We start from the raw sequence: 13,591 nt of genomic DNA, 5'->3' as shown, positions 1-13,591 counted from the left end.
TATCAAAGCTACATAATCGAAACCCAAAAGCTAAGTGTTCTTATGCCATTGATTATTTGGTGCAAATCAACATATATATGAATTTTCCTTTATCATCATCTTAATCTTGTTTGATTTTAAGACTTTGATAATTAAACTTTTCAGATCTAAGATTTTGAGCATGCTTGAATAGTTGGACTATTATAATAACTTGTCCATCAAATTAGCTTTCCTGGATTTATACTTGCATAGTTTTAATCATGTTTTGGATCCTATGCATGTTCATGGCTCAACAATGGTATTAATTTTTGAATGTGTATGATCCTAATTCTTTGACTGTGCAAAGTTTCAGATCAGAATTTATTCTTTGAACTTACCAAGTTGTGATGGTCTTAATAATGGTATTATTGATGTTAACAATTCAAGCCATGTTGGTTCATAGGAGACCTATATATATTTATGTAGTTAAGATGCGAATTCTTAATGATATTTTTTTTCAAAATATTTGTTGAATGACGTTTGATGATGCATTATTATATTTCACAATAAGCAATTCTCCACTTTGATTTGGTGGATATGATGCACGGAGTGGAGTAGAATAAGTGTGCTTGTATACTCAACGAATTTTGGTTTCTACTGAAAGATCTGTTGCTCCAAATGCCAATATGAATACGTTAGTTGGTTATGCTCCATGGTCATTACCTGTTCATATATACATGAATTATCTCAAAGGTGTTAATGATAATGGTTTGAGTCTTGCATCAAAAGATGAAACTAGTTATGATTTTATTATCTGTCATTTTGTTTGCCAATTCGCCAAAGTTGGGGCTTCTTATGTTTCATGGTGATGAAAACCATCATTTATATTAAAGTTTTGAATATTCAAATTCTGTGACATCATGAAGTAGTATATGCAATGCATCATTTTGATGGTGCTAATCTATCAATAACTTGATATATCTTTTGAATAATATTGCATATAGCTTTGTCATAATGCGAATATAATTCAAATGCCATGAAAGTCGTATACTTTTCAATTGTGTTCATGCTACAGAATGATAAAACGTGTACATTTTTTAATGCTTGTGAGAGTATGATACTACTCTTCTACGCCATCTTTACCAGTTATTGAAGCTGATGCTCCTGGTTTTGTTTGTATTTGTCTGGAAATGGCAATTGATATTTGATAGTTACATCTGAGCCATGCAAAACTGAAATCACCATTTAGTTATATATGAGCATGAAAATTTTGATCACTGCATGCCTGAAAATTCAGATCAGTGCAGTTTGAAAACTAAATTCATGAAAAATCCTTGTTGAACTCCTTTTGGTATGAAATTTTTTCTGGAGAACCTAGACTTGTGGTATTTGATTTCTGTGAAAATATTTTCTTAAAAATATTCTTTGGTTGTTCTAGAAAATTTCTGTAAAGTTCTGGCAGTGTGCTGCCAGTTATTTTTCTGTCTGGCGTAGTGTTGGAAAATATTTTGGGAAAAATACTTCTAGACGTTGGATTGACATAAAAATTTTCATGTATGTTCTAGACTTGCTGAACTAAATATCTGCAAAATTTTGTGCCAAAATGTGTTACCGTTTTTCCCCAGAAAATTCTGCAGTCCAGGTCAAAATTCTGAAATTTTCTGCCAAGTTTCAGTTTAGCTTGTATATCTTGCTATTTTGTGATGTTTTCATACTTATATGAAACTATGAGATAAAATGAGAGCTTGCTTGGAAAAGTGCTTTTTTTGACTCCCTGAAATAGGAATGAATGGGCCCGGTAGCGAACATGTGCTTGTTATCCTTTGGCGAACGGTACTTCTCTCATTTTATTTTCTAATTTATGAATTAATAGAATCTATCTTTTAATGTCATGCATTGTGTGTACCACACATGATACTCTTTGTTTAAAGTGGATGTGCATGACTTAATTGAAATTTTGGTGTCCATGACACAAGGGACAATTATATCACATATTGAATATGCTTATCTTTAATTAATTTTTAGCCTATAATCTCTCGATTAGGCTCATATAAGAGAGTTTGTTATTTCTCTTGTTGGCAATTAATTATTTTCTATAGGTCATAGCTATTGTGATTCATCACGCAACTTATAAATGAGATAATAACATGAATTCTCAATATGGTTTTCATTATTAGGTTGCACCTGTCGTTGCTAAACCTTAATTTGATCTTGTGATATCAATTAGATGATATGAGTCTAAATATTGTGATATATAGCATAAATATTGAATATAGCTTTACCCCGAAGGCGAATTTATTGCACTAATTATATGATAATAGCACTAGGACAAATTCCCAAAATATAAAATTGACTTCGTATTGATTTAAAAGTCAATTGTTATTTGTCCAAAATTCAAGTTTATTGGCTGCGCTAATTTATTATAGCATTGTTTCACACGAGTCTTTGACATTGAAATAAATCTCAAATTTGAGTATTTAAACAAAAGGATAGTACCTAATTTTTAATATAGTTTTGCCTAGAAGGTAAACTTAGAACGTTAATTTATCTGTCACTCGTTATCTTGCATGTTATTTATGATAGTCACATTGTACTCCAGTAGTAGTTCTTTGAGTGACCAATGACTCATGAATGAAGTCTGCAACTTCTATTTTTAATGCTATGCTACTATGCAAAAATGCTATGTGTTTAACCGCCAAAAGTGAGTCACATCATGTTGGTTTGCCTGAAGCAAACAAATTGTTAATATTTGATAATTTTTCAACATCTATACTTCTTTTGGCGTTTAATCTCCCTAAGATTGTCGAATGTTTCACTCATTTTGTTCAATGTGTATGCTTGCCCTATATGATTTTATATGCCACTTGTGGTAAATTTCATATACATTTGAGAACTTATTGTGTTGCGATAATCTTTACATTTTAGAGATCCAATTTTTTAATTATGGCATGACCAATTGGGTCACTGAGGGCAAACATAATGAGTTAGATATTACAATTTCTTATCCACATGAGTATTTTATAGAGCATGTGTGAAGGAGAAATTATTGAATTATCTGTTTTGGGGATATACTTTTGTTTGAAATCCAAATCTAACTCACTGCATATCACAAACCAATCCCTCAAGGATTGTTATACCTAGTACATGTTTTCAAAATAAATTTTTCCCTACCTGCGTTATTATTTATAGTGCGCATTCTATTTCAATATATCACCACCACAGCGTACCTCTAAAAAGGCTACCAAAGAAGCGTTAGTCTCTTGATAGGAGGCTAATATACATATCCTTAGGTACGCTGACTGCATCCTTAATTAATGAAGATTGTTTCTCGGCATTAGGGGGAGATAAGAGTTCAAATTTAATAGAATGCCAAGAAATTCCATAGAATAAAAATATCTTCATTATTTAATTCATGTACTAGTTAGGCTGAACTGAAAGTTCAGAAGATGATATATTTGCGATATTAGCAAATAATATGCCAAATACATCTATTGATCATACTAATCATAAAAGAGTGACTAGGTCCATATACCATTCCCAATTTGGACCAAATATATCTATCGATACTCCTCGATGCAGAAGTGTAGGAAATCTATCGGTGTAAGAGATAAGAATCATTATACTAGATCTAGTAAATAAACCACTGTTGCAAAAATCGCGCCTAAGCGCCGATTAATCGGCGCCTAGGTGCTAGGCGCCCGGCCTCCTAGGCGGCCTAGGCGCCCGCCTAGGCGCTCTAGGCGCCCGCCTAGGCGCTTTAGGCGCCCTAGGCGGTCCCCAGGCGCCTAGAGGGCACCTAGAGGGCGCCTAGCGATTTTTTCAACATTGAAATAAACATTGTCACTCTTGATATACCTTGAATAATTATGTCTTGGAGACGTTCGTCCAGATGACGAAAAACCCTAGTCAATTTATAGGTGCACCAAACAAATATAATACTAGGGATGCGGGACAACCAGATGTGATCTGAATAAGTTCTGGGAAATGTCTAGAATCTGGTTGACTTAAATATTGCCATAAACAATTATAAATATGGGAGAGATTTATGAAAGTATTATAGTTGTCGACAACACAATAGCTTGTACAAATTGCTCCATTATATGATAATCTGGATCCAGAGTTATGCATCAGAAGTGCCATGACTATTTAACGTATAAAGGAGCAATTAAGGCATAGCTCGACTCGCTAATTATTAATAATTCTCTTTATAACAATACACTGTTGAGAGTTAACCCTGAAGGTTACAAGTGGGTGTGTGCACGAAAGAGAAATAAGAATAATGAGGTGATATGATATAAAGCGAGTTTGTAGTCTTATGGGTTCACGCAGATACCCTTGATTAATTTTAATCAAACATATTTTCCCACGATAAATGGCATTAAGTTCCGCTACATCATTGGCAGAATAATAAATTAGATATGCAACTAATATTAAATTCAAAAGTCCCCGAAGGTTTTTAAGTTCTCAAAATGAGAAAAAGTGAAAATCGCACATTAAAATATTAAGGTCTTTATAGGACCTGAAATAGTTAATATTTATTTATTTTGAGAAATCCCTGATGGATTTATAATTCCTGAAATGAGAATTTAAGTGTCATTATATTTACTCGATAAAGGGTTGCGAATGGAGTTAATATCCTCATTGAAGGAATAATATGTACCATTGTGTGCTCGATAAAGGGTTGATAATGAACTTATTTATTATTTATTATCTAAGTCAATATTGATGTTGGAAAACATCAATGAAATATATAAAGGGCTTGATGATGTCAGTCCATATCTAAAGAAGGAGATTTTGAAACAAAAGCTTGGGAAAGCTAAGTATTATCTCGACTTGAAGATCGAGTTTTTCTTTGAAGAAATTTTTATACACCAGTTAGCCAGTATATGATTTTGATTGGATACTTAGACAAACCAATATATAATGGGCTACTTGGGTACTGGCTATTATTTTTGAATCCCTATAATGCCAATTTCCAAAACTGGTTGTACTATATTTACCCTCATTGTCCCTTATAGAGTATATTTATTCAATTGACAGTTGTATATATTTATTTACAAAATTCCTCTATACAGTTTGGAAATTTAATGTATGGGAATTAAAGATTGTTATCTTGAGGGGGAGTATCATTTTACATGAATCAATCCTGAAGATTGGGTCTTAGATGACTAACGGTTGTACTCTTTTCCTTAGTTAAGTTTTTCCCCACGGAATTTCTCCTTAAATCTAAAGTTTTTAATAAGGCAGCTAATCTAAAACAAGAATACACATACATCATGCACTCTTTTGCTCAACTAGTTTTTCCCACTGGGTCTAGTGAGGTTTTTAACAAGACATGAGTATGATATAGTAATGTAAATGAGGAAAAGTTGCAAAATAATTCCTTAAGTAGACAAACCCCAAAATCCTGAAGATTATGTCGATTGTGCCCTGAAGGTTTTGGTTGTACTCTTTTTCCCTTAACTAAGTTTTTCCCACAGGGTTTTCTTAAGTTAAGGTTTTTAATGAGGCAATCAGTACAATATATGTTCTTACAAATATCATGTACTCTTTTCTTCAACTAGATTTTTCCTACGAGGTTTTCCTAGTGAAGTTTTTAAAGAGGCATGAATATATACATATATACATATATACTCTTTTGTCTAGGTTTTTCCCACAGGGTTTTCCTAGCAAGTTTTGAAGAGGCAGGATCATGTCAAATAATGTTCAGGGGGGAGTGTTATAAATATTATTAATGTGGACATTATTATATATATGGTAGCAGTTGTAACTGATAAAGTTACTACCTTTTATATGTATTCATTACCTTATATTTGTAATACCTTTGTATAAGTATTCTGGATGATGAATGAGAATTTGAACCTTCCCTCTACTTTCTTTGTCTATTCTAATATTCTTACAACATTCAAGAATTCTTTTCTTGATTAATTATTTATTCATGGAGTTTTTAAATAATTTTTTTTCCTTAGAATTTTAAAATTATGTCTTCTAGAAATTAAAATATTAATTTGGGTTTGAGAAGTTTAAAAGGAAAAGAAGAATTGAACTTAGGCCCTGTTTGGTAAAAATAACTTAGACCCTGTTTGGTAAAAAATTGGCCTATAGGCCAATTTTGGCTTATTTGGCCACTATTAATTGTTTGATTTAGTTAAAATATCAATATAAATGTTTGGCTAATTAGCTTTTTGCAACTCTAAAAAGCTAAAATTCAAAAAGCTACTCCAAACAACTTTTTCAATTAGCTTTTTGAGAAAAGAAATTATACCAAACAGCTATCACCTAACAGCTAATTTACCAAACACTTTTTTACAATCAACTAATGTTATCAATTATTTATACCCTCTAATTAACACAATCAGCTATCAGCTAACAGCCATTTTACCAAACAGGGCCTTAATCTTAAAAAGGAGCTCTTGAAAAATTCATTATAAAAGAAACTCAAATAGATGTGAAAAAAATTATGCCAAGGGAAAATTGTTAAATGCTAATTTTCATATAAAAGATCAAGATGATGGTGAGGTTGGAAAAATTTTAAATGATTTTGTGCACAACGATGATAGATATCACTGTGACAATGAAAATTATATGCAAGAATGTTGATAGTTGTTTAGATGATGTTGGTCATAATGATAAACCAAATGATTCGCTTTTATTTAACATATATGATCCAAGAAATTGGGATGCTCTTGATTCTAAATTAATAGATATTTGTGTGAAAGATGGTCCTGAAATAGATTTATCAATAAATAAAGGTCCTAAAGATAAATTCTCAAGAAGATTTTCGTCAGCGTTTTACACAAGATATTTGCCAAATGGAGAGAAGTGTGATCGAGATTGGCTTGTATACTCATTATTCAAAAGAACTTGACAAGGTGTTTTGTTTTTGTTGCAAGATTTTTATAAAAGGTATATGAAAATGTGTTTTGGTCAATGAAGGTCTTAGGGACTAGACACATCTGGGTGTTAGACTTAAAGAGCATGAAACCGAGTGTATATCATATGACTAAATGTGCACGCGCATGTCACTTTTTAAATAAAATTTTAGATGTATTTTTTATACAATATTTATATTTGAATTTTTGACACAACTTTTTGAACAACTATTATTTTTATATACAAATTACTTAAGAAAGGGCGCAATTTAAAATATTGCACAGGACCCCAATTTTTATTGAAACGGCCCTGATCTTTATTTTACTACTCACGAGATTCAAGCTTCATTTATGTTCTAGTATATGTTGATGATATTCTTGTAATGGGCAATGATCAAAATCTTGTTAGTACTTTACTTGTAGAATTGTCATATGAATTCAAGATTAGGGATCTTGGCGAACCTGATTTCTTTCTTGGGATTGAAATTGTTAAGTGTGATGATGGAATTTTGTTTTCTCAACAAAGATACATGATAGATATTTTAAAACGTGCTGGCATGACAGACTATAAATCTTTAGCCACTCCTATATCTGTTTTGAAATCCACTGTCTTTAATGCAAACTTATATGATGATGCTACACGGTATAGGAGTTTGGCTGGAGCTTTACAGTATCTTACGGTTACTCCTCCAGATTTGTCCTTTGCGGTCAACCAACTTTGTCAACATATGCATGCTCCTACAGTCTCTCATTGGGAGCAATTGAAACGTGTATTGAGGTATGTAAAGGGAATTGTTACTTATGGTCTGCGAATAAGGAAGTCAATGTCTATAGATTTACATGCTTTTTTCTAATTTTGATTGGACTGGTTGTCTTGAGGATCGTAAGTCAACTAGTGGTTATTTTGCTTTTCTTGGTTCCAATCTTATATCATGGGTATGTAAGAAACAAAGAACTTGTTGCTAGATTATCTACTAAGGCTGAATATAAAGCTCTAGCAGATGTCTGTGCTGAGGTAATATAATTTGGATTCTCTCTGTGACACCCCAAAAATCCAAATTTAATTCATGTATTAATTGAGTAATTAATCCTATTTCAATTGAGGAATTATTTCCTAAAATCCAGAAATTTAATACTTGAGGACTAGTATTTGACTAGTCAACTCTAAAGTCAAGTTGTACCTTGAGCTTTGAAGAGAGTTCCCTTGTTCCTTACACTTTCTAATGTTAGTAAGGGCATTCTTGACCTTTCACCTAGTGTTAGTATTGTAACCTAACCTAGTAGACATCTTCATTCTACCCCTTACACCTTCTAAAATTTAGCTCTACCTTCTCTCTAGAAAGGTGAGTAGCTTTTCCTCCAAGCTAAGTTGAGACCTTGCCAAGACTTCAAGAGTTGCTTCCAAGATTCAACCTTTCACCTATTTGGGCATCTAGGAGGGTAAGATCTAAGTCTATCTTGTGTTTTTGGTTCCATCTTAGATGTCTTTTCTTAAAGGTAGGATCTTTATGACCTTTTTGGTTTGTTCTTGAAGTGGGTTTGGAAAGTGAGCCTTGTGTGGAGCTTGTTGAGGTGTAAAGTGAAGTCTTTTAGTCTACAAGAGGTAACTCATGCTCTACAAAACCTATTTTACTTACCTATATGTGATTTCTTTGATTCTACATGTGATTTTGCTATGAAATGTGAGTGTTTATGCATTTGTCTTGTGAAAATGCATATCTAGAGCTTGTGTTTAGGGTTCTTGTGTGCCATTGCTTGGCATTTCCTATGATTCAAGTGATTTTGTTGTATTTGGTGAGATTTGGCATGTTTTGGACTTGAATTTGAGCTTGGAGTTGAAAATCCCCGAAGGGATTATTTTGGACACAGGGATGTACCCGCGGGCGGAACGACGGGCAGAGCCCTACCCGCTGCCCACCCGCAGGTACATTGGCCTCGTGGGTAGTGTACCCGCGAGCGGAACCACAGGTAGGGGCCTACCCGTGGGTCCACCCGCGGGGAACACTTCGGTGTTGTGATGGGATTTGTTCCCCGTGATTCTTTTGACTCGGTATTTGGTCTTTTGACTTCCCGATGTTCTTTTGTGGAACTATTTGAGTGTCTTCTTGATGTTTCGTATGTCTAGAACTATATGGTAGGTATCCATGTAGGACTTTGGTGTTTTAAATCGTGCTAAGTGTTCAACATTGTGTTTCGTTGAACCGTGATGTGTCTTGAGTGTTCCTCGGAACTACCTTTGGTTTATCCGTTTGATGAGCATGCTAGTTCGGTGTCTAAATGCTAGCGTGTGTGTTGTTTGTACCTTCCGATTGGTTGATGATAACTAGTGTTATGCATCGTTGGTTGTGTCGGGCTGTGACCAACTCCTTGATTGAGTATGTTTCATATCTTCGTTGTGATCCGTTGATTGATTCCTGTTGAAGTGTGATGCGTGTGTGGCTTTACCTGGATTGCACGATTAGTGGTATGGGACACTAGTCACCAAGGTATTGCAGCGGTCCTCGTGGTGGCCGTGACGTGATTATGGAGTTGTGACCTGTGTGTCAGGTTCACGTATTTTCTTGGGAAGGCGTGTGTCGCCGTGTGTGTGTACGGTACCTTGTGTACTATGAAATTGGTGGTCTCGTTGGTGATCGTTGGTGGGGGACGACGGTCCCGGAGGGAAAAGGTTGGACTAAGAAGTACAGGGGTCCTGGAGGTAATGGTTGGAAAGAAGAAACAATGTTGGGGGTAGCCATAAGGTTGGAACCGGGCATAAGGCAGGCATATCAACTCGTGATGGGTGATGTCACGAGGGCTATTGTAGCCACTGTGGTGAGTTCTTCTCTTGTGACGTGTGTAGTCACAAAGGCATGGGTTGCCTTGGTATGTGTTGCCGGTTGTGTGAGTCTTATTCTTTTGCGTTGTACTTGTCGGGTTTTGATCTATTGAGTGATGATAGATCATGCCTTGACTCTTTTGTGAGTCGTGTTGTTCTTGTGATCTTGGGATGTGTTCCTTTGTTGTTTGTTGAGAGTGTTGAGTCTTATGTTGGTTTTGACTCTTGGTTTTACACTTATATATATGTATTCCGTTTCGAAAATGGTTTTACAATTTATACTTTACCTATGTATGTTATTTCACATGTATTGGTGGGTTACCAGCATTATTCGCTGACCGGGCGTCGTCCCATGTTTATTTGTGTTCTTTCAGGTGATGTCTAGACGAGCGCGATGTCTAGTGCCCGATAGTGTAGCTCCTTTCGTTTGTCTTACGGCCTGTGATATGGTTTAGTTTTAGACTTGCGAGTTTTGGAATAGTTGTATACCATGCAGATTTGACCGTAGCGTTTATCATTGTTGGTAAACGTGGCATAGCATCCTATGTTTTGGATTTATGTCTAATCAGTTACCTTTTCATCTTCCACTGTGCTAGTGTTTGTTGTGATATCTGCATGTGTTAAGGCTTTTTGTATAGCATGTTTGGGGGGGGGGGGGGGGGGGGTGTTACACTCTCTCTGCTGCGTGAAATTAGCGTGACTGGTGTGTCTACTCTCAAGCTGTGGTGTGATAATCTTGGTGCTACATACATGTGTGCAAATTCTATTTTTCATGCTCGGACTAAGCATGTAGAAATTGATAATCACTTTGTTAGAGACAGTGTTGCAAATGGAGTTATACAAGTTAATTTTATTTCGACTAAGGATCAACTGACAGATATCTTTACTAAAGTTCTATCTGGCCCTAGATTTTCTTTTCCTAGAGACAAGCTACAAGTTACTATTGTACCTTTTGCTTGAGGGGAAGTATTAGGATTCTATGTATTTAAGTTAGATTATAATTCCTTTCAAAAAAAAAAAGTTAAATTCTAATTCCTTATCCAGTCTCCCCGAGTCTCTCTCTTTATATATACATGTAATCTGTACATTTGTAATGATATTATGTAATACAATTCATTCAGTTCTCATCGTTTGGATGGAAATTTCACAAAGAAAAATTTTGTTTTTATTAATAGTATAAATAAATTGTATTGTATCATGGTCCACATAGCGCTGTGTGGACCATGGTGCATTGTATAACAATTGCCCTCCCAAGGTCCAAAGTTGTGTACGAGGATAGTCAATATCTATGGAAGATAATTGATTGGCGAATCAAATTGAAATTGTATTGTTTTGTTTTGATAGTTAAAGGAGAAATGAAAGATTAATTTAAAGCTTGAAGCACCAATCTGCAGATTAAAATACTTACAATATATGTATGAAAAATTCCAGAAAAAAAAAAAAAAAAAAAAAGCTAAGTTTAGGAACAAGGGCAGTAGTTCTTTCCCCCAAAGAATTTGAAAAAAGAATGTTAGCACCTCCCCTCCTCCCCTGCTGCTGCATCTAATCAGTACAGTTAGGATCTGTTCTAAGCTATGCTATGATAGATCCGCAAATTTGATGAGTAAAAATGAAAGAAGAACCTAAATACCCTTGTCACCTTCTTCATGACTAGAAAAACCCCAATTCCATGTTCTCTCTCTATGGAAACTGAAGGCAGGTATTTAATTACAATTACAACTCTTACAATAATCCATCTGTCCGGGTCCTACAACATGGTTGGTTAGAGCTTGCTTATTAGCCTATTATGACTGACTATTGAATGGTGCTGGTGCTCCTGCTGCTACTGCTTTATATATTATCCATCCTGCTGCTTCATTCGCGAATCTAATCCTAGCTAGCTCAGTAGCATCTCATCATCGTCCTCCAAGGGAAGATTTAGATCTGGAAGCTCGACTCTATCCTCCCCGCCCTCGCCTGTCTCCTGGACCTCATTGGAAGCAGCTGTCACAATACTTTCCCCACTTTGTGGTTGTTGTTCAGGTACCAAATCAACCTGAAAAGATGAGCATCATCATAGAATTAAGACCAAGTATGACAACCAAAGCATCTTCTGCTTAAATGATTGATTGCGATATGAAGCTGAATCATGAGATTCAGTAATTGCAGAATTACAACCAAATAAATATAGGCTGTAACTTATGCACGACCAGTGGTACGGTGTTAACACCATGAGGAGGGGAGGACTACAACTTCTTATATATACCTTCACTCTCTTCAGATTTTCATTTGTAGCCTTCTGTGTCTCCAAATTCACACGTATCTTTGCTAATTCCTGCAAAGAAGATGAAGTGCATGGTGAACTGAGACTTCATAATTTTGCATCGCTTGTTATAATAAGAGCATTAAATAGAAACTTAAGAGTACCTTCTTCAATTTTCTTCTTTCCTTTAGTAGCATGACCTCCTCCTGTTTGAGCTCGGCCAATGTCTAATAATTAGGAAAAAGATAAGAGAACATTAGAATAAATGATATTATGATAGTGAAATAAGAGCTTCAAGATGAAATCAGGCATCAAGTAAAGTAGATACTAGATTGGAGAAAATGTCAGTTTAAGTAATATAAATAATTTAAGAAAACAAAATCTGAAATAGATGATTTCCCATAAGAGAAATAGAGCCCACAGCTTTGAAAGCTCTTGTCTAGAACAAGTCTATTAAAAGAAATTTTTAAAAAAGGGTTCACCTTTTTCTTTCTTGACTTTTTGGTTGTAGTTTTTTCATTTGTCTCATTAACCTGAAAGACAAACAGAAGGGATATTACCATAGAGCCTAAAGATGCAGAGAATAGCAGTATCCAAATTGTAATTATAATTGTTCCCACTTCTCAGAGGTATGACTAAACATGCATTAGCAATGAGCAATCGAGCGTGTCTTTTAGGGTAGGAAAAGTCCAAAAGAGAGATGATGATTTGTCAAAACACTTCATGTGAATTGCAGAAATCGGGTGACAAATATATAGCACAAGAAAGTAAATAAAATAACAGAAGGATTATTAGATTTCATAGTAGCAGTTATAAGATTACAACATATTTGCATAGAGAGTGTATACAAGTAAGCCAAAAAGAAGCATGTATGTTTGCCTGTTTAGAAAGGAAAGTGAATATTGCATCACATACAAGACCATATTTTGAATTTAAGACAAGAGAATAGGACAAAGCTGTATGTAATCAAAGTCAAAAGTCAATGCAAACTGTGGGAATGAAGCCATTCTCTGAAAAGTTTCACATTGAAATAGCAGAAATAACTTCAAGCTAAGCATTCAAGTGAAAAGATTCCAATTTAAATTGCTTCTTTAGGGATGTCCAAAAAGCCAAACACAACATTGTCACTACGCCCTAGCCCAACAAATGTATAAGAGACGAGACGAATCCCTCGAACTTAAAATACTCTGTTTGTTTTGCAGGTGCAATAAGGATTCTTAACTAGACAAAAAAAACACAAGGGCTCACAAACTCTCTTTTACAAGCACAAAACATATTATTCATGTGGACTCAAGTTTTCAAATTTTCTTATACCCTATTGCCTAAGCAATTCTCTTGATTATCAATAACAAAATTCTCAGATTGGGCAATTTAATGTGAGACAATGAAGGAACACTGATGTTAGTTGGCACAGTTGATCTGTTAGTACATGTCAGCTCTAAAAAACAAAACCAGTGACAACAAATTGCAGCACGTGGAATCGGTGGTGAAGCTGAAGGGGCTGGACATTGGCACGATTCAGCAACACTACACGGTCTGAGGGAGGAATTGTGGATGATGAAAGTGTGAGTCAGGCTGCGAATTAGCAAGTTAGTAGAAAAAGATGAGTTTAGAGAAGAGAAGAATAAGAAAGGGGAAGGAAGAAGAAGAAGAAGCTTCTCCCCCCATTCCCATTTTAGTGTTGTAGATGGTTCTGCTTTA

At 35.0% G+C, this 13,591-nt stretch overlaps 1 protein-coding gene across 1 annotated transcript; it reads right to left on the bottom strand.

Annotated features, from left to right (window-relative positions):
- Nucleotides 1-11,037: 11,037 nt before the first annotated feature.
- On the bottom strand, nt 11,038-13,360 carry LOC109190738. Its single transcript, XM_019341351.1, has 4 exons — nt 12,373-13,360; nt 12,055-12,117; nt 11,894-11,962; nt 11,038-11,683 (listed from the first exon to the last, which is right to left on the bottom strand). Exons 1-4 carry the CDS (start codon nt 12,451-12,453, stop codon nt 11,525-11,527), a joined length of 372 nt encoding a protein of 123 aa, XP_019196896.1. The 5' UTR covers nt 12,454-13,360; the 3' UTR covers nt 11,038-11,524.
- Nucleotides 13,361-13,591: the final 231 nt, after the last annotated feature.

Source organism: Ipomoea nil, unplaced genomic scaffold (genome assembly GCF_001879475.1).
Source record: "Ipomoea nil cultivar Tokyo-kokei standard unplaced genomic scaffold, Asagao_1.1 scaffold0114, whole genome shotgun sequence".
NCBI lineage: Eukaryota > Viridiplantae > Streptophyta > Magnoliopsida > Solanales > Convolvulaceae > Ipomoea > Ipomoea nil.
The sequence above is the reverse complement of the archived record's forward strand: the minus strand, read 5'-3'. Positions and strand labels throughout refer to the sequence as shown.

Excerpts from the sequence above, each read along its gene's own strand:
- LOC109190738 (XM_019341351.1), bottom strand. The coding sequence starts at position 12,453 with ATGGTAATATCCCTTCTGTTTGTCTTTCAGGTTAATGAGACAAATGAA. Across the intron at positions 12,118-12,372 it reads AAAAGTCAAGAAAGAAAAAG|ACATTGGCCGAGCTCAAACA; the intron begins GTGAACCCTTTT and ends CCTAATTATTAG. Across the intron at positions 11,684-11,893 it reads AAAATCTGAAGAGAGTGAAG|GTTGATTTGGTACCTGAACA; the intron begins GTATATATAAGA and ends TCATCTTTTCAG.